At 30.5% G+C, this 23270-nt stretch overlaps 1 protein-coding gene across 3 annotated transcripts in view; it reads left to right on the plus strand.

Annotated features, from left to right (window-relative positions):
- Window positions 1-23270, plus strand: part of LOC144849802 (C-Maf-inducing protein-like) — a 54456-nt gene that overhangs the window by 28601 nt on the left and 2585 nt on the right. For all 3 annotated transcript variants that reach the window (XM_078706868.1, XM_078706869.1, XM_078706867.1), the window contains exons 7-17: window positions 3295-3386; window positions 3864-3965; window positions 9955-10077; window positions 11825-11890; window positions 13206-13232; window positions 14079-14127; window positions 16053-16160; window positions 17549-17665; window positions 18427-18567; window positions 20618-20812; window positions 21639-21815. In XM_078706868.1, coding sequence (XP_078562994.1) covers window positions 3295-3386; window positions 3864-3965; window positions 9955-10077; window positions 11825-11890; window positions 13206-13232; window positions 14079-14127; window positions 16053-16160; window positions 17549-17665; window positions 18427-18567; window positions 20618-20812; window positions 21639-21815 — 1197 coding nt within the window. The remainder of the gene's footprint in view (window positions 1-3294; window positions 3387-3863; window positions 3966-9954; window positions 10078-11824; window positions 11891-13205; window positions 13233-14078; window positions 14128-16052; window positions 16161-17548; window positions 17666-18426; window positions 18568-20617; window positions 20813-21638; window positions 21816-23270) is intronic.

Consider the following 23270-nt stretch of genomic DNA (forward strand, 5'->3'; position numbering starts at 1 on the left):
ATTTTCCTTACGGGGGATTCAGTTCTCCGCTTATTACTAAATTACCGTCGCACAGGCAATGTGCATGGTATGCATGTATTAGCGCGTTAATTCATGATTGGATACCCCCGCAGTGGACTGTTCCATTTTCTGAAGTAGTCTTCGCCGCACACGAGGCATGTCGAAAAATGTCGCCTCGCATGGAATATTTTGCTTCGAAACGTCAATTTTACCGATTTATTAAATTATTTAATAAGTGGAATATTTATCAATCTGCTATATAAAGCAAGTACGTTAGGAAGAAATGTACCGAAGAAATTTAAGAAGCTTTGAATTTGCTATGCAGCGGCCGTAACCCATTCTATGTAGGCGGCCGAAACGCGCTTTGGTCAGGGCTGCCGTTGTATATGTATACGCTGTTTCTTGGCCTTATTTTATTCCGTATATTTCATTTTAAAGTACAACTTTCGGTTAGAATAATCGAAAGGGAAATAAAATTAAACATGTTAACATTATACTATTGAGGTAATTACTTTGTTAAATTTAAAATTCGTCTGTTTCTTCTCGATATTTCTTAGGCCGAATTTTGCGTTAGGCTTTACTTTAGGCCTATATATAACTTAACTTGTAGGCGCGGCCGAGTCTACGTCCGGCCCGGCGCTCGAAATGAAATCGAACACATAATAAGTACGGGCTTAATTATTATTTTTGGCGGTTCGAAAATCAATTAAAATAATATATGATTATAATTATAAATTTAAATACTAGAATTATAAAAAAAAATTATACTTACGAAAAATAATATTTAATGAAAAGAAACAATACCCACACAGTATTTTAACACTATATATTTTTTTTTTCACATTTTCAACATTTTTTAACAATATTTTATGAAATAAATGAAATACCTACCTGTCAATATAAATAACCTTACTAAAATACATATTACATTCTAATGCAATGCACAAAAAAAGAAGTCAATTTACACACTGGTTCAAAAGTTACGAATCATTTAAAGATGGGACCTTTTTTGACATTTTTGAGACATTGGTAAAAATACGCGCAAAAAGCCCTCGGACGAATTTTGGAGGGCGATATCTAAAAAAAAAAATGTCGAGGACACCCCAAAAAAAATAGTCTTGTACAACTCTGTTGTATCTATGGGTTTGGCAAAAATAAGAACTTTAAAGTTATTAATATAAAAGTTATAACCCTTCAAAAGTGGTTCCAAATATAATTGGAAAAAATGCCATTTTTCAAGCAAAAATCATTGTTTTTTTTAGCATTTTAACGGACCATAACTTTTGAATGGATAATCCGATTTCAATCATTTAAATTGCAAAAGTTTATGTTCAGTAAGTTCCTTTTGATTAACTGAAAGAAAAAGTACCATCATTAATTTGAATTTTGTCATTGGGATACCTACTAACAATATTTCTATGTTTTTTTCTTAAAACAAATGTCAATAAATGATACTTGACTTGACTATAGTAAGTAGACAGAATGAATAAATAGATAATTTTGCTTAAATGTAAATATTTAATGTAATACAAAATACAATCAATTTCTTTTATTTCGGAAATATTTAATTCATTTGAGAAAACTTACAAAAAGAAAAAACAAATTCACAAACTCTAAGCTTAAATTATATAGAATACTTCTCCATCTACAATACATTTTTAGTTAAAACGGTGTATGATGTAATGAAGTGGGCAGTTATTACCAATTCACCATTTAGATTGCGCAATTTATATTAAAGTTTGGCATACTACTCATCACGAGTACAAAATTAAGTGCTGATAGTCTTTCATGTACATTTGGATCAGTCTTGTTGAGCTATGGTGTTTATATTTCATACACTTTTTAGAAGTCAACTGTCTAATTTAACTGACCAGCCTAGTGTTATCCTATTCCTGCTGAATGTATCTTTTGAAAGATAATGAAGATATTATAGTTAATTAGAATTAAACAATAAAAAGATCTTCTGTGAAGATTGGTTCTTCTGTTTCATGCCTAGCTTACCTGGATAAACCGACAATAGCCCTCTGTCTAAGTGAGGATTAAATTATTAATATGCATTTTTCAAAAGAGGCTATAAAAGGTGAATTTAAACATTCTTTTGGAAAACACATAAAACTGATTGCTTGCTAGTTCATTAGTCAAGAGTGTTTTTGTTCAACACAGTAAATTAGAAAAAGAGAGTTTTAATACACAATCATATAATTACCGTATAATCAGACTAAAGATGATAACACGTGTCTGTCTCACCTTCGGTAAAACCATGAATTTTTAAGTTTAAGAAAGTAACTGATTGTACTGTACAATGAACGGCTTTTTTCAAATGCAACAATTGCAGCCATTTTGATAAACCCATGTGAATGTTATTTTAAATACTTGTATAATTACTTTACTGCAAGTAATGTCCAATATCCATTTGTTATTCGTTATATGATATTTATACTGCCTATAATGAAAAAACTTAAATAAAATTTGTCTTTTGAAAGATTTTACTGTAGACCTTATTTAAATATGAACTTAAATTTGAAGGCCATGTTTTATACAGTATCACTGGTATATGTTTATTCAATTATACATCAAAATACAATGCAAATAAAATAAAAATTACATATATTCATAACATTATAACAACAGAAAAAACAAAACGTGTTTCAACTGTTTGCACTTTATGATTACAAAAGAAGATTGCCATCAAAAATTCAAATTACAAATTTAATTAATTAACTCGTACCAAGTATGATAAAAGACTAGTCTTGTGACGCACAGTGTACAACTAATCATATACCATTCCAAACAGGTCTGTTGTGTGGAAACACCGAAACAATTAGTATACATACATTAATAAGTAATAAAATTAATGAAATTAAGACTTCATATTCAAAATGACATCATTATTTTTTATTCAGATAACAAACAAACATGCCAATCCACAAAAACCTTTGTAGTGCTTCGGCGGCCTAGCTAGCGCGGCCGAAAGACGACGTGTCAAGCCATCGCTATACGCGCTACTGTGATGCGCGGGGTATGTTGATGTATCGTCAGGTACCGTTTTGACAGTCGTTCGTAACCAGATTAGTTACTTTCAAATAGTAAAATATTTACGGTCCAGACCGAATATAGTGTCCATATTGATAGTATACAAATAATTAACCTATCTACCAGATTTCGTAAAAAAACATGAAACACGGAGATCTCCATGTTTGGCAGTCAAAGTGTTAAATGGACATTGTATAAATAACTTGTCTTATAACTGGACAGTACTATCTGTATAATTTTTTCTTTGTTTTTTATTGACAGAATCCAAGATTACAAACATTTGTTAGAGATTATGTTCTTGCTGTTGGCTGTAAGAATGATGCTGAAAGTGCAATACAAACATTCGTTGCCAGGTAAGATATATTAGTCGCTCTCTATGTTAACACAGATGAACAGAAATCATGAATTATTCATGAGTTTAAAGACCTGTATTATTCGCATTAACAGTGTTTTAACTCACAATTTCTATACTCCACTCGCTAAGCATCAAATGAAACTTTGTTTATAAGCACAGTATAGTTTCTTCATCTATTGTCACATTCCTTGCTGTTATGTTAACATTTTAAAAAGTTAAAAACCATCTCTTTATTGGGCCATTCTCTGTGTTAACAATACATAAAAACATAGTAGAAAATAATAATTAAAGGGATGGCATTAATCCATTATTCTCAAGCATGGGATTATATTCAGTCATATAATGGTAATAATTTTATAAATAATCAGTCAGACCAATTTGCAACATATTATTTTTAATATTTGACCCTTTTTAAGTTCGAAATGGTTTTTTCAAAACTTTTCCAATTGTCTTAATTTAAAAAATTTTTTTTTAGCATGCATGGTCCTGCGAGTGACTGTCCACATCCACGCGTTCTGCCGAACCTTGTTTCTATGTGCCTAGCATCTATAGCAATGTACTATCAAGAAACCAATGCGTATGTATTATATTTTGGATACAATTTTTTTTATTTTTCTATGTGAGTCATTATTGTGAGTGAGAAAAAACAAGAAGAAACACAAAACACAAAACTAGACTTCTTTTCTTTTCTTTTGGAATCTTGTCTGAAAATAAACTTAATTTTGTATAATTTAATACATTTTTAAAAAAAATATGAATTCTGAGTACAATATGACATGCTCTCATCTCAGACTAACTGTATTGTATACATAGGCCATGTATTGATTATATATCGAAATATATCATTTATTTTATTAATTAAAGGGACACTCTGTTGAGGATAGAGATTCTGTTCAGATAGGGATTATGTTGTTCAGACAAGAATTGTTTACCTCCGCCAAGGAGGTACAGTTTATGTAATCGATCACGTGGTTACATAACCTTTACACCAAACTCGCATACACATGCTTGTTTGTAGTGAAATTAGCCTAAATCACACACAGCATTAAGACACACACACATATATATATACATTTTTCCGGAGAAATCTTATGTAGGATAATTTTACAGTAGGCGGAGGTGTGCACTCTCGGAGTGGCTTTCTAGTTATTATTGATACCAATTAATATAAATTGGCAACATACTACTAGTACAAACAATATAAAGCATTAAGACAGAATCATTTATTGCAATACATATATTTTGGGTATAAAATATCAGGAAAGAAATAGGTGCTGCATAGGCAGGAATAAATAAAAGACAAATTTCTTGTTTCTGCCTCAAAATAAAATATTTATTGTATGAGTACTTTCGACCATAGGTCATCATCAGGTACTGATAGAATATTGGTAAAAGACAAATACATATAGAAAAAGGGTACACTAGAAAAACAAATGAGTCTATTATGGGCTATATGGGCGTAACAATGAACAAGCAAATAACAAATTGACAAAAGCATTGACAAACAAAAGGTATTACATAATAATAACTCATGTCAATCAGATAGACAAGATAGTACTCAATTCCTAAATGATTTAAATGATACATTAAGTCCATTGGATTTGAGAGTTCCAAGTTGAAAAATTATACGTTCTTCTAGTCATCTACGGTCACGTTCGGATGAGTTGCATTGTTTTATGCCAGTATTACCCGTATATCATTAATATTATGGTTATCATGAAAATGTTCTGCCACATTTTGATTATAAATATCTTAACAATAGTACTAAAATATTGTACATGTGTTTCCATTATTTCACAAATTAGCAACTTCAGGCAGTTTTCAAAATTGTTTAATGAAGTGATAATCAACCAATTTACAGCATCTTCATACAATGATTTGTAAAGCTCATTAATTATTGTTGTTTATCTAGAAAATCATTCATTCTAAGAATTTCTTATTATACTAGTCTTTTATGATTTCTCAATTGATGATTTTAGGAGGAGAGTCTGTTCCTTTAAATTCTAATAAATCATATAACTCATTTGATAAATTTTGTAAAAAATATTTAAGTTCTGCATGGGAGATCCTCTTTAAAGTACTCCCAATAGATAGATAGATAGAAATCTTTCTTTATTCTGGATATTCATTCAAAATTTGTACATTGTTCTTCCTTGAAGTCCAGTTAGCACTTACAAATTACAAATTAATAAACAATAAAAATGGAAAATTATGAAAGACTATACAATGATCAATTTATTGTATTGTTGCTTGTAAATACTGTAGTTTCTAGTTTCTTTTTGTTTGCTTAGTTATAGTTTAGTTATTTTATTTTCATAGAAAATTAAAAATAATAGCGAAACTAAGGGCCTGTTCAGACCAACGGAGTTATGCTTTTGTATTGTACGCGGCGTACAACTCCATAGGTCTGAACCAGTAAAAGATTAGTGAAGGCCACCTCGTCCGACACTGATCTTTCGTTCGTTACGACAGCTCAAGGTACAGGATTAGTGGACTCCGCTTACGATACGAAAGTCATGCATCAAGATTTTGACCTCTAACCAATCAAATTTACTCCTGCATACCAGATGTTCACCCAAATCGGTGACAATTCAGTTTGAAACGAAAGCATTAGGTAGGCAAATCTGAACACTTTGCTGTTACCACGCTAATTATAATATGACAATGCTTGCGCGATACAAAGGCATAACTACATGGATCTGAAAATACCCTAATACTTTTGTTTTTTTGCCCCAATCTACACCATTGTATATTTCTTATCAATATATAAGTTAAACAGCGTTGAAAAACAATGAATACCATTAGTAACTATTCATGGTTCCTAATTAAAATGAACATAACAAAATAAAAAATATTTGTAATATTATACAGTAGTATGTTAACAGTAAACATCAGATTAGCATTAAACTGTTATTTTGTTATAGAAAGTGTAAATAAAATAATTGTCGTTATTCCATTCATAGATTCATGAAGTTGTCAATTTATAAAATATTTATGATAATTATTTTGGATAGCATTTGATGTTGTTAATTGCAACTATAAACAATTCACCAATTCTATCTGTAAAAACAAAGATGCTTTCTCGCTATTACTATCAGTAAATTGATCTTATTGACGTCAGTAATAATGAAAATTGTCAATTAATGAAAACCCACAATTGTGTTTACATGATTTGTAACGCATACAACTATATCATATTACAAGAATTGTGTAATCAAGTGTTTGGGGCAGTTACCCAAATTAGATGATCTTTTATTCATGAATTTATTCATTATAATAATTGGATATTCATTTTCCTCATAATATATATTTCAAAAACAATTTAATATGTTTTACTCAGAACGCTGATGGAGGAGTTCTGCGTCATAGTAACAATGTTAATTACTGATTGTTTAGTATTAGTATTTTCATATGATGTAAAATTCACAATACATTTTGTTCATATTGTCCATAATTTATAACTTATTTATAACTATACATACTAATAATAATATTTATGACGAAGACTACTACTACTACTACTACTATTATTAGTATACATCATCATTATTTTTATAAGTTAACTTATAAAAATAATGATGATGCATATACTATTACTAATATAATACAATTTTGAGAAGAGAATTAAGCTATGATAATGAGGAAGTTGATTGTTTTCACATTTTTGGGAGGGTTTTTTCCTTTCCTTTTTTAAATTTTGGTTCGTATACAATTTCAATCAATTATCACAATATAGTAATAATACATTGCAATTGTTCATTTGGGAATTTACATTCATAGAGAAACACTAACATTGCATAAGAAAAACAAATTTATATTTATACAGTACGTGTATGTATGAAAATGAATATTGTACTGGTTTACAAACAGTAGTCAGTACAGTACATTCCAGTTTTCTATGTTGTAAGGCACAAACTCTTTAATATCGATTACAAAAAATTATGTAATGAGAATTATGGAATACTAAATTGCCAAATTTATTCTGAGGCGTAATAATGTCGCCCTTCCACATGACTCATGATAATTGCATAACGTATGTAAACATAGAAACAATTTTACAATCACGATCACAAAAAAATCAATTTAACAATTACTTGACGGCACAGTTGTCAGTGAACAAGAACATACATATAATACAAAGCATTCTTTAACATTAATATAACCATTTTTTGAGTTTGGACTTGAATGTAATAAATGTTTTAGCAGTGTTATATTGTAATATTTACACTAGGTGGTTTCATTACATTGGGCCATGTACACTCTAAATTGTTGTTGCCGGTTCCTTAAAGAATACTCTAAATGTTTAATGTCTATAAGCATCTCTATTATTCCAGCTGTAATAAAGAAGAAAGATACAGTACAAGGCTTTAAGTACAGTTTTATACTTTGTACACATTTTATTTTCTGAGTGATCAATGATAATTATATTAAAAGGGAACAGCTTTATTATACTAAACTGAGTTAATTACAACGATGATTAACACATGTGATATAGCGCGAACTACAGTAGATAGAATAAACAAATTAAGCATCTCTTGGGACAGGTTGAACATTATTATCATTTGTGAATTGTAACATATATCCACAATGTTTAATTGGTAGAGGGAATTAAAGTAAAAACTGCTAGCTAAATCTGTGACGATTTTATTATCAGGTGTAGGCGGACATTACAAATAATCAATCACATTTAGGGATTTTAAGGCAATATGTTCACATGACGTATTTAACATACAACGCTGCTAGCAAATTATAAAATGCAGAGAACACGAGGGTGTTCAAACACAGATTTAATTGGTAGAGACAATAAATAGTAACTAGCTAATTTTGTGATGGGTAATATTATCAGGTGTAAAAGGCAGACAATACAAATAATAAATCACATTCTAGGATTTAAGGCTATATAATAAGAGTCTTTTCTGCCAAAGCTGAACAATATCACAAAATGCACAAATAAAAATACAGGTCTCAAAGATTACCAACAACAAACCAAATTTGAATTTGAAATACAGTAGTATTATTGATTTTTCAACCTTGACTCAGTAATCTTTCTAGGATTCGTCAAATCACAACCTATTAATTGGTATCCTACTGTATACCTAGGCCTACTGTACCACCTACAGAATAACTCGAAATACCAAGTTTTTCAAGTAACGTCAATGGGCAAATTATATTTATTTTTAATTTTTACCCAAATTAATAAATAGTGACTGCATCTGTATCCTTTCAATTTGGTGGTTTATTGATATTCAAAAATATGCAGTTTTATAAAATTATAGGTTCATTATATAAATAATATTCATCTTTTTAAAATTGTCTTCAATCTGTAATGATTTCCATATGCTATTTTGTTTTTTTATATAGTTTGTATAAATTACAGTATATGAGAAATAAGCTGCATGTTACAATTTGTATAATGTTTTCATGAATAATACTAAAAGCATGCATCTGAAAACGATAACTTCCTGATCCAGCTGTTTTCTGGAATAATATGTTTATCGGAAATGTTCACCAAATAAAGAAAATAAATAAACGTCACAGAAATATTGTTAGTACAATTCTTCTTGGAATTCTAGCAGGCGTTTTGATGCAAACAGGACTTTAACAATAAGAATACAAATGTCATTGTCATACATTTTTGTTAAAAGCTTTCTCATTTTAACCAATTTTGTATGTTTTAGTTCAAATTGATCCCTTGGACATAGCATTACTATAGTGATTTTACAATACTGTATCAGATGTAGTACTAGTAGAATAGTATACATTTCTTTTACAATCTTTTTGTTGAATAATGTAAAAGAATTATAACAAATATTATACACTGTATTTCAGTGTACTTTCACTTGCACTGAGAGAGTATTAGTGAATATCCGGAGAGTTCTTTTTTTTCTGGCTGTTTATACTATCGTTTATTGATTTAGTTTTTTTCTTGTTTTCTTCTTATCTTTATCAGATTGTTTGGGCCTATTTATGTTGCAAGGAAATATTATTTTTGACTCAGCCATTTAGTAGAAATACATTGTGTTTTATAAAAGTATTTGACTAAAGTATTACTGTAATTAATATAACTGTTTTAGAAGTTTATTTATATAAAACTGTCCTTTGAAAATTCCCCTAGAGCTTAAAATGTTTATTAAAGATTTATGCTAGGTGGTTATAGAGAAAGGCCATGTCAATTCCAGATAAGAACAACTCTACTCCACTCAGCTGTAAATGAGTACCTGTTTAATTTTAACCAACACTAAGGAAAAGGTGGTGTGAAATGATATATCGGACTCAACTTTCTCTATTTAACATAATAGTATGTTTTGTATTAAAGTACAATTGTGTAATTTACCCTAAATATTACAACATTGCTGGTACGCCTAATCAATCACTATTTAAAAGAGTTCCGGTACTATGAATCAATGAATTGTAATTGAAGGTTTAGGTCCTTGGTAATTTCTTAGTAATGATCAAGCTTTTTGTGTCTGAATTTGTTTAATTGAGGAATGACTTAGGTAATAATGTGAGGCTTTTGTGCATGAAGCGCTATATAAGGCATATTATTTTAACTTTATTTTTCGTAGGTGCACACTTTCTTATGGCCTTACAAATGAGATGAATATGGAGGATAGTGACTCATCTTCAGATGATGGCAGCTTACAGCAAGAAGATAAACTCATCTGTTTCTTAACGTTGTTGAAAGCAACGTGAGTAACCCTTCATGTTTATTTGCTTGTTTGTTAAATTACTTTTGTTCATCATGTTGAATATTATAATATTGTTTCTACCGATGATCCCATTTATGTTAACTAACTGAATAGATGTGAAGAATGGAACTACAAATTAACAAGACTGTGGGCTCCAGTACCATGGGTGCTATGATACACCAATACAATACAACAGTACATGTGGACCTCTTTTCTTCTGGTATACAGTGGCACTTCTTTCACACTTTCCAATCCAATCCAATCTCCTTCCACACCAACCCCATAGTTGTTTAATTTATTATGATTGTTTTAGCAATTTTTCAAATGAATAAAGACATTAGAGAAAAAATAACAAGAATACATTATGTATCTACCTAATCCCTAGCTAGATAATCAACCTAATACTTAAACAATTAACCTAACATCTTAACAATTAACATAAACCATAAATAATCAAACTATACCCCTAAACAATCAACCTACAGTAACCCCTAAATATTCAACAAACCAACTGAACTTAACCCTCTGAATATTTTTTCCCACTCAACAACAATAATAGACAAACAACAATAACAAACCCCTTGAAAGAAAGTAATGTCAAAGCACTTGTTTGTGCTGACTGGTTATATAAATCCTATCAACTTTTATTGTTTCTATATTTAGTTTTTAACTTTTAAAATATGACTTGTGAGTTTCATCGACTGTTGATTTATGCCTAGTGTAATAGGAATTTCTACATAAATCAAAGTATTTAGCCATAAATGTTGTAAGATTATCTATATTTGTTTTTATATACAAGATCTAAATCTATCTTTGCATGACTTTTTCTATGCTAACACAAGACTATTGGTTTTTCTAATCTTTATTATAAATACAAAGTATGTGCTGTCCGCACATTTATGTAACAACTTTATTTGTTTCAGTCACATGAGCTTTCTACATTAATCCTTCCATTCCCGTATTTAATTTTAGTAATTTGCACAAAATATATTTTATAAAATAATGTTGTCATACTTGTGGAATTTTGTAGGGCTTTTTGTAACCATAGAGATATTATAGTGAACACTATAATAATATCTCTATGTTGTAACACACCAAGTAGATTCTTGTCATTTTATTGAACGATCTTGTACACATATTAATAAATGTTATGTAGAACTTTTGACACTGATAGTTGCTTTGGCATATTAAAAATAACATTCAAAATGGCACTAAGATCGTTTGGTATGATTTTGATCAGGCCCTTATTTTGATTGATTAATTAATGGGAAAAACTATGCGATGTGGAAATGTTTGAAAAAAAGCAACAGAATTAGCCTTATTCTTGATTAATTAATGGAAACAACTATAAGACATGGAAATGTTTGACTATTACTTTCTGTATTTAAGTTAGTGATAGTAAGTACAGTATTCCCTGATAGGATATTGAATTTAAAATACATATTGCATAACTAGGGAACTGTTTATGCGGTACAGTATGTTGTATTAATATTATATACTAATACTACTGTATAATAATAAATAAAGTACATTCTTAATATTAGAATCAGAATAATTTTATTAATCTCCAAAGGAGAAATTCATTTGCTCAGAGTTAAAACAATTAAAACATATTTTAATTGTTTTTAACTCTGAGCAAATGAATTTCTCCTTAAATTATTCTGATTCTGATTGTAATGACAGACTGTGGTACACTATTATTATTATTATTCTGCTAAAGATATATTATGTTTCTTTTCTTTTATAGAGCTGATTATGAAGACTGGCTACCAAATTTATCTGGAATGCTGCTACCTATTCCCGTCCCAAAAGCGTAAGTTAATAGCAATCTTCCAATTAAAGACCACTTAAACCCTGATGGAGATGCCACAAGGAGTATCCCAATTTGTGAAGTTGTTGTTCATAAATATGTTTTGAAATGTTTATTCTTCTATGTTTTATTATCATATATCAATATGGGATTTCTACAGCCAACATACGAATTTGCTCAAGGCACTTATGTTATAAGACCATGTTTTCCCTCTAAGGTCATGTCATGTCCTTTCAGTCACTGCCCCTATTTTCTATCCATTAGGTAATGTAAAGTTGTGACACATAGGGAAATGATGTGCACCCAGACATGGTTCTGAGGTTATTTATCCTTGTACAGCGAGCCATGGAACAACTTTGAATTACTGTCTCCCTTCCTTAATTCTAAAATGTACTCAATCCAAATAATTTAGGTCCTAAAAATGTCTCTATGTAAATTCAGCATTGTTTGTAGTATAATATAATTACCAGGAAGTGAACCTTTGCAGCCTATCCATTTTAAAGTCTGTGCCAACCCTATCTATCAAATAATAAACTGTTATTGAAAAAAATAGAAAAAAAATGTCTTCGTAAAAAGCAATAGCTATATGTTATATCTGTATGAAATTATTACTGTACAATATATTCTTTAAGATTTATAGAGTAAAGAATATGTATTTAAAAATTTTACACATAATTTTATCTATAAAAATAACAATAAATCTCTCTTTAATCATTTTCTGGACTATTAGAGTATGTTCACGTCTATTGAGTAATATGCATTCATATCGTAAAGCAAGGTCACATTATAATTAGCGTTGTTACAACGTTCATACTTAACACTTTTGTTACACTGTGTTGTCACTGATCGAAAATGCAGGAATGAAGTTGATTGGTTTGAAATCAACATCGTTGATGCATGTATCTTAAATGTCATATACATTTGTACCTTGAGCTTTTGTAATGAACGAAAGGTCAGTGTTGTATAGGTGGTTCAACTAATATTTACCCCACCTATATGGAGTTATAATATGCCATATAAAGCTTTGTCTATATCAAACTTTATGTGACAAAAAATGTGCCTATAATATGGACATGATGATGTCATATCACTACCATATTTATCAGCATATCACTTCCATATTAGGGTACATCACACTTTTTTTGTCAAACTATAAATTTGAATGATAGTGTAGACAGAGCTTTATGATAACATAGTAAAAGTTTCAACCCCTATAACTAAACATATTCATGTTTCCTTATCATACAAAATTATAATCCTGAACTGCTATGTGATTTTATTTTATGTTAATTCCTTGTTTTGTTTTTTTTCCTTATAGATCCCTTAGTGATTCACGATTAACCAAGTAAGTACAGGAACAATTTATGTATACTCCTGATTGATAATCAGCTCACACTTTTAATCATATTAATGAATTATTGTATATCGCCACGCCAATGATAGATCATTGATCATGGCACTGTGGACTCGTATGTCATGGACATATTTCAACTACATGTTTCTTCCCCAAAACACTTTTATTTTTTTCTGGCGCTGGCTCGTCCTCATGTGGCTCGTCCTGAAAGAATGCTAATGATGTATGTGCAGTCTGACGCGAACTTAACCTAAAGCCGGAGCAATATGTGAAAGACCCTTAAAGTTAGTGTTCTTCATACATGGAAACGCAATCAATTTTTTGTACAGTGGCTTAGCAGCTATGAGTGCTAACTAGCTAAACCCAGGGGCCCCTGACCTTATGGGGCCTCTCAGCAAGAGCCAGAGGAAAAAACAGCATTAAAATATGTCAAAAAGGCTAAAAACACAGAAGGCCTCCAACTACTAGATCCCTAAGTAAGGGCCTAAGGCCTCTGCATATTAAACACCACTGTTCTTTATACATTATCGGTAGTGAATTTATGATGATCAGTGTCAATTTGTGATGATAAGGCACAGTAATATCCCCTGATTTTGTTGATACCCTTTTGGCAAATGGTTTAGTCTCAAAACAAACGGTCATTTGCTAAAAATGTTAGAGGCATTTATTATTATTATTGTTGCATGATGATTCCAAGAAATTAATCAACAGAACGGATATTAACTCTCTTTCTTGTAGCGCTGTCATCACAAGATCACTCACCCTCTTTTATTGCACATTTGCATTTGTGCCTACTAAACAAATATTGTAATCCTTGATTTTTTTTTGCTTTCTTAGAAATTTTGAATATATTATGAGGAAGTTTGTTCAAGATAGTAGATGCGAGGTAACCATTTTTTCCTTTAATTTACATTTTTTAATTGTGTTTTGTGCATTAATAGTATCATTTCAATATACATATCAAGCATGACTCTTTTATTTTAAAGATTATATATATTTCCCTCCTTTAAAAGGATTGAATCATATTTACTGTACATGAAAAACGGTAATAATTAAAACAAAAAATATACAAATTTTCTGTCAGGCCATGAGTTTTTGGTTAAATATAACACTATAATATTTGGTTTTTTTTCTAAATGAATAACTGCAAAATGGCCTATTCAAAGTCTGATATTAATCTTCATTTATCATGTTTCTTTAGCTATTACTGGTATCTAGTTTTACCACAACCTTATATTTGGGCTTTTTATTATGTTTTAATCATGCTATCCAATATACGCCAGCAGAGAACAATAGTATTCTGGAAAGCTACACAATGTTTATACCAGTATTAATCACATTGTAAATGTTCATATTGAAGATGCCTGAAGCGGCCATCAGTTGCTGTAATTACAAACATGCAGCTTTTAAAATATTAATAGATCTATGTTTGCAAATTTCTTAATGGATTGAAAGAAAATTCATGTCTAAACAGTGTTAGTTTAATGAGTGTATCTATATTTCAAATTAAATCAAGTTTGTTAATGTTTTATCTCCATAATCATAATAATATTTTACCTGTACAGAAAATGTTTTGTTGTCATAAGATCATTATCATATGCATAAAAAGACAGAGTCAAACAGAACTGTGTTAATGTCAATATCGGATATTACTCAGTATTCTTACCTGACTGCTCACTTCCATATATATACATTTTAATTAAAAATCTAATTTTAAAGGCTATGGAACTTTTGTAATTACTACAGAAATTTGGTTAGATTGAAGGATTTCCTTTTTTTTATATAAAACTATACCTATAATATGTAAAAAAGATTATTTCAAAAGCAACGTTTTTTTCCTCCATAAAATATATTTCATTACTGTTAAATATTTTCAAAATGTGCTTTCATAATAGAGAGAACATTAGATTACTTTAGATGTTAACAAATCCATTTAGTCACTCTCGTCTGTCACTTTGTGTAGACTGACATGGCTAATGTAGTAATTGAATAAGGCATTGTATGTATACAATCTTTACTATGTAAAGTACAATTTATGGTGTATATGTATTCATTAAATACAAATTGTTTCTCTGACCAAATCTTGTATGTTAAAACAGATCACTATATGCTTCAAATTATTTGGTATATGATATCTATTCACCAAATTACTTTAGGTTTTCATTCAGCTTGGTCAGCAATACATTCATCATTAAACATTATTTCGTACAGTTTAAAAGACGATTTGAAATATTATTATTATTTTATAACTGATAAAAATCTTTTATTAATTTGTAGAACTAAAATGTCAGTAATATGCAATGATACTGTTTTCTACAAAAATTGTAATTAAAGATGCATATTTTTAATTTTTTTTTATTTAAAAATGTAAAATTTATATAAACAATTAGGTGTACCAACTTTCTATGCTATTGAGTAAAAATTCTAAAAGTTAGGCGCAATTTACCAAATGTTGCCCTTACGTAAATTTATTAGAGATTTAATACTTATGAATAATTATTATTGGTATCTTTATTTTTCAAAACTACAATTTGAAAAATTATGATAATTATAAACTATTGCAACCAATGAATCTTGAATTTCAAATACAGTAAGTTTCAAAAATATATCTTTAATAAATAATTGTAAAATAAAAAATATACATATATAATAATCGTCTGATTTTATCATACACTATTTTATAATAACCACAGTATAGTACTATAAGCCAATGATGGTCATCAATGTATACACACAAAGCAAACTGCATATAAAACAATATTTGTTTGAAATAATACTGTATAGGTAATACTGTTAATCTATTCATGTCAGGTTCACACAGCAGTGTGTGCAGTTCGTGATGGCAAACCAGGTTGGCTTGACCTTTACTGTCCAGGTGGATTGGCGTGCACCGATGATGGTCAGTTGTTTACAGAAATGGTGAGTGCAAGTGCAGTTGATTTGAGTTTCTTTCCATCTTTCTTCTATTTAACTATTACATCATCACTCTGCAATTTTACTATGCGAGTTGATTATACAAAACCAATGAATGAAACTATTTCATTATTTGTTTTATAAACACTATGCTAACCAAACAGATTCAATTTGATTTCGGTTTCAGTCTTATTCAGTTGCGACCATCAATACATTTTGCATATTTAATTAACTGAATTGGCAATCTAAACACTGGCTAAAATTCCCTCAGAGTTAAATTAACCTAGATCAATGCTTAATTTTAACCAACCACTGTCTGCGCAGTAGAACTCTATAAAATATAGCCATGCTGACAATTTTAAAATGCATATAGTTTTTAATGTCATGGTTATATGTTTGTATAACCAGGAAAAAGTGAAAATACACTAAAATTTGTAATTTCACTGGTAAAACAATGGTATGTGAAATTGTATCCAATTGCTAATAGTAAAATTTACAATGGCCTTAGGTAAAGTTACCTTAAATAATTTCTTAAGAGTGAACAATGCTAAAGTCTTTATTACTTGAATATTTAAGCTAAGCTAAGCTTATTAGCTTTAGGGTTGTCCAGCCCAATGAGTTTTGATAGCTGATTTATAAAAAATTAATGATTTTGCATTTAAACATCTTGTTATTAAAAAATTCAAATTTTAATTTTATCATACGGTATGTCTTTAAGCATATGGCCAAGGATTACCTATAGAACATTATTCACTGTCCTATAATTTCCCTGACACCTCAGACTATTTTGTGAACCAGTTCAATTGATGAACTGAGTTCTTTAAAGTGTACAGTTTATTGTACTTATACCTCACCACATGAACTAGAGCGAGTCAGCTGAATCCATTTACAGTAAATGGTGCCGCTGCCTTAACCACTCAACCATTTTTACTCAATGCTTTAAAGTCTTGCACTTAGAAAAAGCCTCTTCATTAATAAATTAAACTTAAAACGACTATTTTAGACTAAGAATGCTCTCGAGTAATGCTATCCTTACAAAATCAAAAAAATAATTATTTTTTTAGAAAGATTATCCACCAGTCAGCGTAACACAAAATAAATCTTTCATGGGAAAGTGGATGCACGCTCACATAGTTAATACAAATTATTATTCATGGGTTACAAAATTAGAATTCATTTTGTTACACTGTACTTAATGGAATTATACCCATTGCAGATAATCATGCTGTAGGAAAATAACTGTATGCATTTGTAAAATGGATCTCATTGCACCAATAAAACTATTTGCTATTTATTCTTTAAAGCCCTTAATCATAATATATATGTACTGTATATATCTTTTACATAAGTGTGACCTTATGCTCAACAGCTTATATGCAATTTTTCTCTTTCAGTTGGAAAGGCTAATCGCATGCTGTTGTAGACGTAAACGCTTTCTGCAATCAGTCAATTCTCGTATATACGAGCCGTGTTTACGACAAGCCTCAAACAAGAACCTGACCTGTTTACAGGTAACACAACTCACAGTGAATGTGTCACCCACAGTTGACTTATGAAGCAGTTGTCTCGCTGAGTAGATTAACATATAATTAACATTGAGTGAAAAGTAATTTATAAAATTTAGTTGGAAGCGCCTAACTGTCAAGTTTACAGATTTTACGAGATCTGGTAATCGGACACTTTGTGACAATGTAACCTTTTCTCAGTGACCTATCTGTACAGCAATTAAGAATGTTTTTAATGTTTGATGTCAATTTAGTCTTTACTTACCATTTACCTGAATGACATTATTATTCTTTACAAGTTTACAATCATAAGTATCTAATACATTATTAAAAGAAGATAACACACTTCATTATGATTAATTATATAGCATTTATTTGTCAATATTCAATAGCATGTATTATTCCTGATGATATATGTTGAAATTATGAATTGGCCATCATTATGGGTTTCAAAAATGTAAATTGAAATACTATGAATTAAGTAAATAATTTCATTCTATATCTTTAATACACAGAGGTTCGACAGAAATATTGGGAGATTTAATCAAGCGTGGTTAACCCATACAGAGCACTATCATAAAAGTACAACCAAACTGTAATAATAAAATGCCTTTGCATCATTGTGTTGCAGTGTCCTTAGCGAGAAAAAGAGGTCAAACACTATTGGGAAAATCCCAAGATCATCAGAAAACAGTATGGTCCTCATAAAAACATTATTTACTAGACCTCCACATCAAGAATAACTTGATTTTATTGTTATATTTCAGTATTTGTGTCTGCTGCTGGAGTTTGATGCTCTATCAACGCCTGAACTAAAGGAAAAGACAATCACCGCCCTTCAAAAATTTGAAGAAGGGAAAAATATGTACACTCAATTATTGGACAAGCAATCAGAGCTGTCACAACTAGTAAGTGTATATAGTAATTGTTGTAGAGTATTCATTTGCACAAATCAAATAAAATGTAGCAAGCTTTTTTTTTTAAATAAACTTAAACCCCCTTAAAGTAAATTGTGTTCATAACCTAAACATTTAAAAATGAATTGGTACTGTAATGTTCAAAAGTATACCGATGAAGCTATAAAAAAAGATCAGCTAAAAGTGAAAACAATTTGAATTTATTTTACAATGAATGAATGTTTATTAGTTGAATAGGGAGAAGACTGTTTAATGAGATGAGAATGAGAATAATTCAACGAATAAAAAACATTGTTTGTTTTGTATTAGACACATTTTCCATCTTGAATCGAATGTCAAAGACTATAGGCCTTATTAAAAAAGAGAAGAGCAGCTATAATACAGGCTAAATTTCAAATTTTAAAATGTGCATTTGGTATTCTCATTTCTAAGCTAAGGGGGAAAAAATTATCATGAGGTAGGCTAGTTAAACATATTTTCCCTACTTTAACCTTTAACTGCTGATCTAGGCACTCCAGGAAAAAGGGAACGCCCGAACCGTAACCCCCTGGCAGTGGCCTTATCCATTTTACTCTATTCTTCTTTCACATTTTTCTGTGGTATACATCTGTACTATCTTGTAATCTTGTGCTTAGTATCCAGAGTTAATTAGGTAATTAATTAAATTACAAGGATGCACTTTAAAAGTACACATTTCTTTGATGAATAATTGAGGGCATTGTTCATACAGTGTGTTCATACTTCACTCAATCAACTATCAAATTGAACTATACAGTGTTAATTGCCACAAGCTGTACAGAGATTGTTACAAATTCTATTACCATAAATGAAGCACTGTAGCAGGATAGGTTAAACATCATGTACAATAAACTATAATAATACAGTAGAAGTCCTCCTTAGGCCACATCCCTTTTGAGCAGACACTTTCATTCAAAAAGAAATATATGTTTTAACACATGTAGTCAACTCCTACTCATTAAAGTGTACAAAATGGATAATTCAACCCCTTTTTTCATAATACAAATGATAAAATGATCAAATAATTATATTTAGTCATATCAATATTATTATACAAAAATGGATATCATAAAAATGATAATACTTCCTCCAGTTTGGCAGTTTTCCTTGGGGAAAAAGTTCAGTTCTTCTCAATTTCTTAAAGTTCAGATAAATTGTTCACTTCACTTCACGAAAAACCAAATTAGTCCCCTGAATAGGAGTATCCCCACTATACATTTTTGTGTGACAATTTTCATACACAATGTCAAAATGTTTATTTAAAGGACAACTTGACCGAGGACCATATTTTTACAACGTATTAGGGATGTACATATGATTACAGAACAATCGCAAGATTAAGGATATTGCCACATGCGCTCGCCGTACAGCCGTCACCGTAAATCGCTGTGAAGTCACTGGTTCATCGCAAAATCTACTTAATGAGTCCAGATAAGCAAAAGAAACAATAAAAAAAATCAACATTTATATTTTTTACGATTTATTTACAAAGTGTGTTTACTAGAAATGTTCGCGATTTGCCAGACTTTGCCAGAAAACTCAATACGTAAATTTTGCGATGCACCTGTGACGTCACAGCAATTTACGGCGACGGCTGTACGGCGAGCGCGTGCGGCGATATCCTTTATTTCGCGATGGTTCTGAAATCATATGTACATCCCGAATATGTTGTTAAAATATGGTCCTCGGTCAAGTTGTCCTTTAACAAATTTATCCAGACACAGAATGTGTCTTCTAGTGAATACAATTCATTATTATAATTGATTCCATTTTAGAACACAAGCTTATACTAAACTCTGTTACCATGGAGATTCATTTTATCGTTTATTAGTATTAAATTTCTGCTTCAGCTTTTAATTCATTTCAATAGCATGGCTATCAATCAATCTATCTATTCATCCAATTTATTTGATTAAATTTAGCTACGTTTATCTTTAGGGCTTCATCTTTATCATTGATATTAATTATTCTGTTGAAACCTCACTAAACTGTTTAATCGCATCGTGCATATTATTCTTTTCAGCGAGAGCCTGGTGGTCCACATTCATTGGTGCTGCCCTCAAAATCTACAGACGCTGATCTAAAGCGAATGTTCAGTGAGGGCCCTCTTGGAGATTTGGAGACATTAAACTTAGCGTTTACTCATATCACAAGTGCATGTGCACAAACGCTTGTTAAATTGCCAAACTTAAAACATCTCAACTTATGGTCAACACAGGTATTATTATTTTATTTTATTTTTATTTCAACTTTATTTAGAGAGTGTAACCCTTCCAGCTGAAACCACAAGCCAGCTGATATTCAGGTGATATATTATTATAAAATAAAAACATCTATACTTAACTAAATTAAACTCTTTACAATATAAATTGATTGACTGGTTCAAATAGCAATCTTTTCTTTTAATTTGTTTGATACGGCGAATTTACCATAAACCAAAACCCTTTTCACATCTGCATAATAATAATGTTAAATTTCAAGACCCATTCCATACAATTGAATTTTTGTAAAAATAATGCATATATATTACTTTAAAAACATTCCTTGTCTTAATATACGGTTTATGGTAAATTATGATAAAAATAGAGAAACAATGCACTACCTAAGTTTTTTTTTTAAAGTAATTTACTTTAACAATTTTTATCTCAATTTTTTTTTTTTTTTGGTTAAAAAGAAAAAACATTTTAAAAACCAAGTCTTATTCAAATCTCAATAAATTGAAAAAAAAACATTATAAAGTAGTGTTTTAGAAAAACATTTAATGAACCGTGTGGGTGGTTAACATGACATGTGCGACGCCTTCACATCTCTAAACTATAATCCTAAAATCCTATTATTTTCGTTTCGTTTCGTATTGTTTGTTGTGGAATTGTTATTCTGAAATAAAGTAACCAATCAATCCAAAAGCTTTAATTTTTGATATGTAAAATACTTAATTTGAGATAGATATCATATGGCATAGCAATATTATGGCTCTTTTTACTTTTTAAACTATTTAACTTATATATAAAATATATAGTAAATATATACTATTTTAATTTTAGTTTGGTGACTCTGGCCTTGAGACAATAACAGAACACCTTCACCACCTGGAAAGTTTAAATTTATGTGAAACACAGGTGACTGATGCAGGGCTCCGTTGCCTTACTGATTTGAAGCAGCTGAAAAGACTAGATCTGAATAGTACCCCGCTAACGGCGAAAACGCTCCAGATTCTCACGGTATGTAGTTTATGTAGTTATATAATCATACAGAATCATTAATTTTATTTATAAATATTAAAAGTTGTTTATATTATTAGTAATATAATTTGTATTTGGTCACAAATGAATAATAACCATACGAATAATCGTTAAATGAGCACTCTCTCCATACATCATTCTCCATCGATATAATATCCATACAATGTGTATCAAATGATGAAAATCAATGAATTTCCTGGAACTCGTAGAAAATATATATGGGGATTTGTACAAAATTTGGGGTTAACATGTTTGATTACCAATCTTAGGATCCACAATACCCTCTTTTGGCCCTATTCAGGAAACACTGTTTTCAAAAAAGAAATATATAAATTACTACTATTTGTTGGGTCCCAAAGGTAGTGTCCCCTTATATGGGGTTCTATTTATTTTTACACAATTGTATGTGAATGCATGTTAATTTTGCATATTTACTGTCTTGTGATGTCATCATCATCATCCACAGTGACACTGTACACATTTTACTAAAGAGTACATTTTGTGAGAACATCATGAAAAAAGTTGTCTCATATATGTTTGTATATGTATATATATATATGTTAATCCAAAGGCAAAATACTGAAAAAAATGACAATGCTGTGGGTATCAGTGGCTAGATCTCAATGGAGATACAACATAAAATAAGCAAAAAGCTAAATCAAAACGATAAAGTAAAACAGGCAGAAAAATTAGCAGAGCTTTCGGGCAACACTAGCCTTTCATCAGTGCAGGTGTATATATATATGTCGCTATCCAATCGAGTTCGAACAATACCATGAAAGCCCCAGTGGTCTAATGGTTAGGACATCTGCATATCAAGCAGGCGGTCCGAGTTCGAGTCTCGGTTGGGGCGACTTTTTCTCATTCTCACAGATTTCCTCATCTTTATCGTTTCAAATTAATTAATTAAATTTCAGTATATCACCGGGCGGTTTAGAATTAATGTTCTTTGCCTGATGAGTTTATATATATAAAAGTATCTCTTCGGAGATCCCGCCTCGTGAATAAAAATACTGTAAGATGAGGGCGTATCAATTTGATCTCTGGTGTGCGTGCGTACAACTGAGGACTAGTGCTGTTCCGCCGTACCACGCCGAGAATGTTAAAGAGTCGCTATCCAATCGAGTTCGAACAATACCATGAAAGCCCCAGTGGTCTAATGGTTAGGACATCTGCATATCAAGCAGGCGGTCCGAGTTCGAGTCTCGGTTGGGGCGACTTTTTCTCATTCTCACAGATTTCCTCATCTTTATCGTTTCAAATTAATTAATTAAATTTCAGTATATCACCGGGCGGTTTAGAATTAATGTTCTTTGCCTGATGAGTTTATATATATAAAAGTATCTCTTCGGAGATCCCGCCTCGTGAATAAAAATACTGTAAGATGAGGGCGTATCAATTTGATCTCTGGTGCGCGTGCGTACAACTGAGGAC

Source organism: Antedon bifida, chromosome 8 (genome assembly GCF_963402885.1).
Source record: "Antedon bifida chromosome 8, ecAntBifi1.1, whole genome shotgun sequence".
In the NCBI taxonomy this organism is placed as follows: domain Eukaryota; kingdom Metazoa; phylum Echinodermata; class Crinoidea; order Comatulida; family Antedonidae; genus Antedon; species Antedon bifida.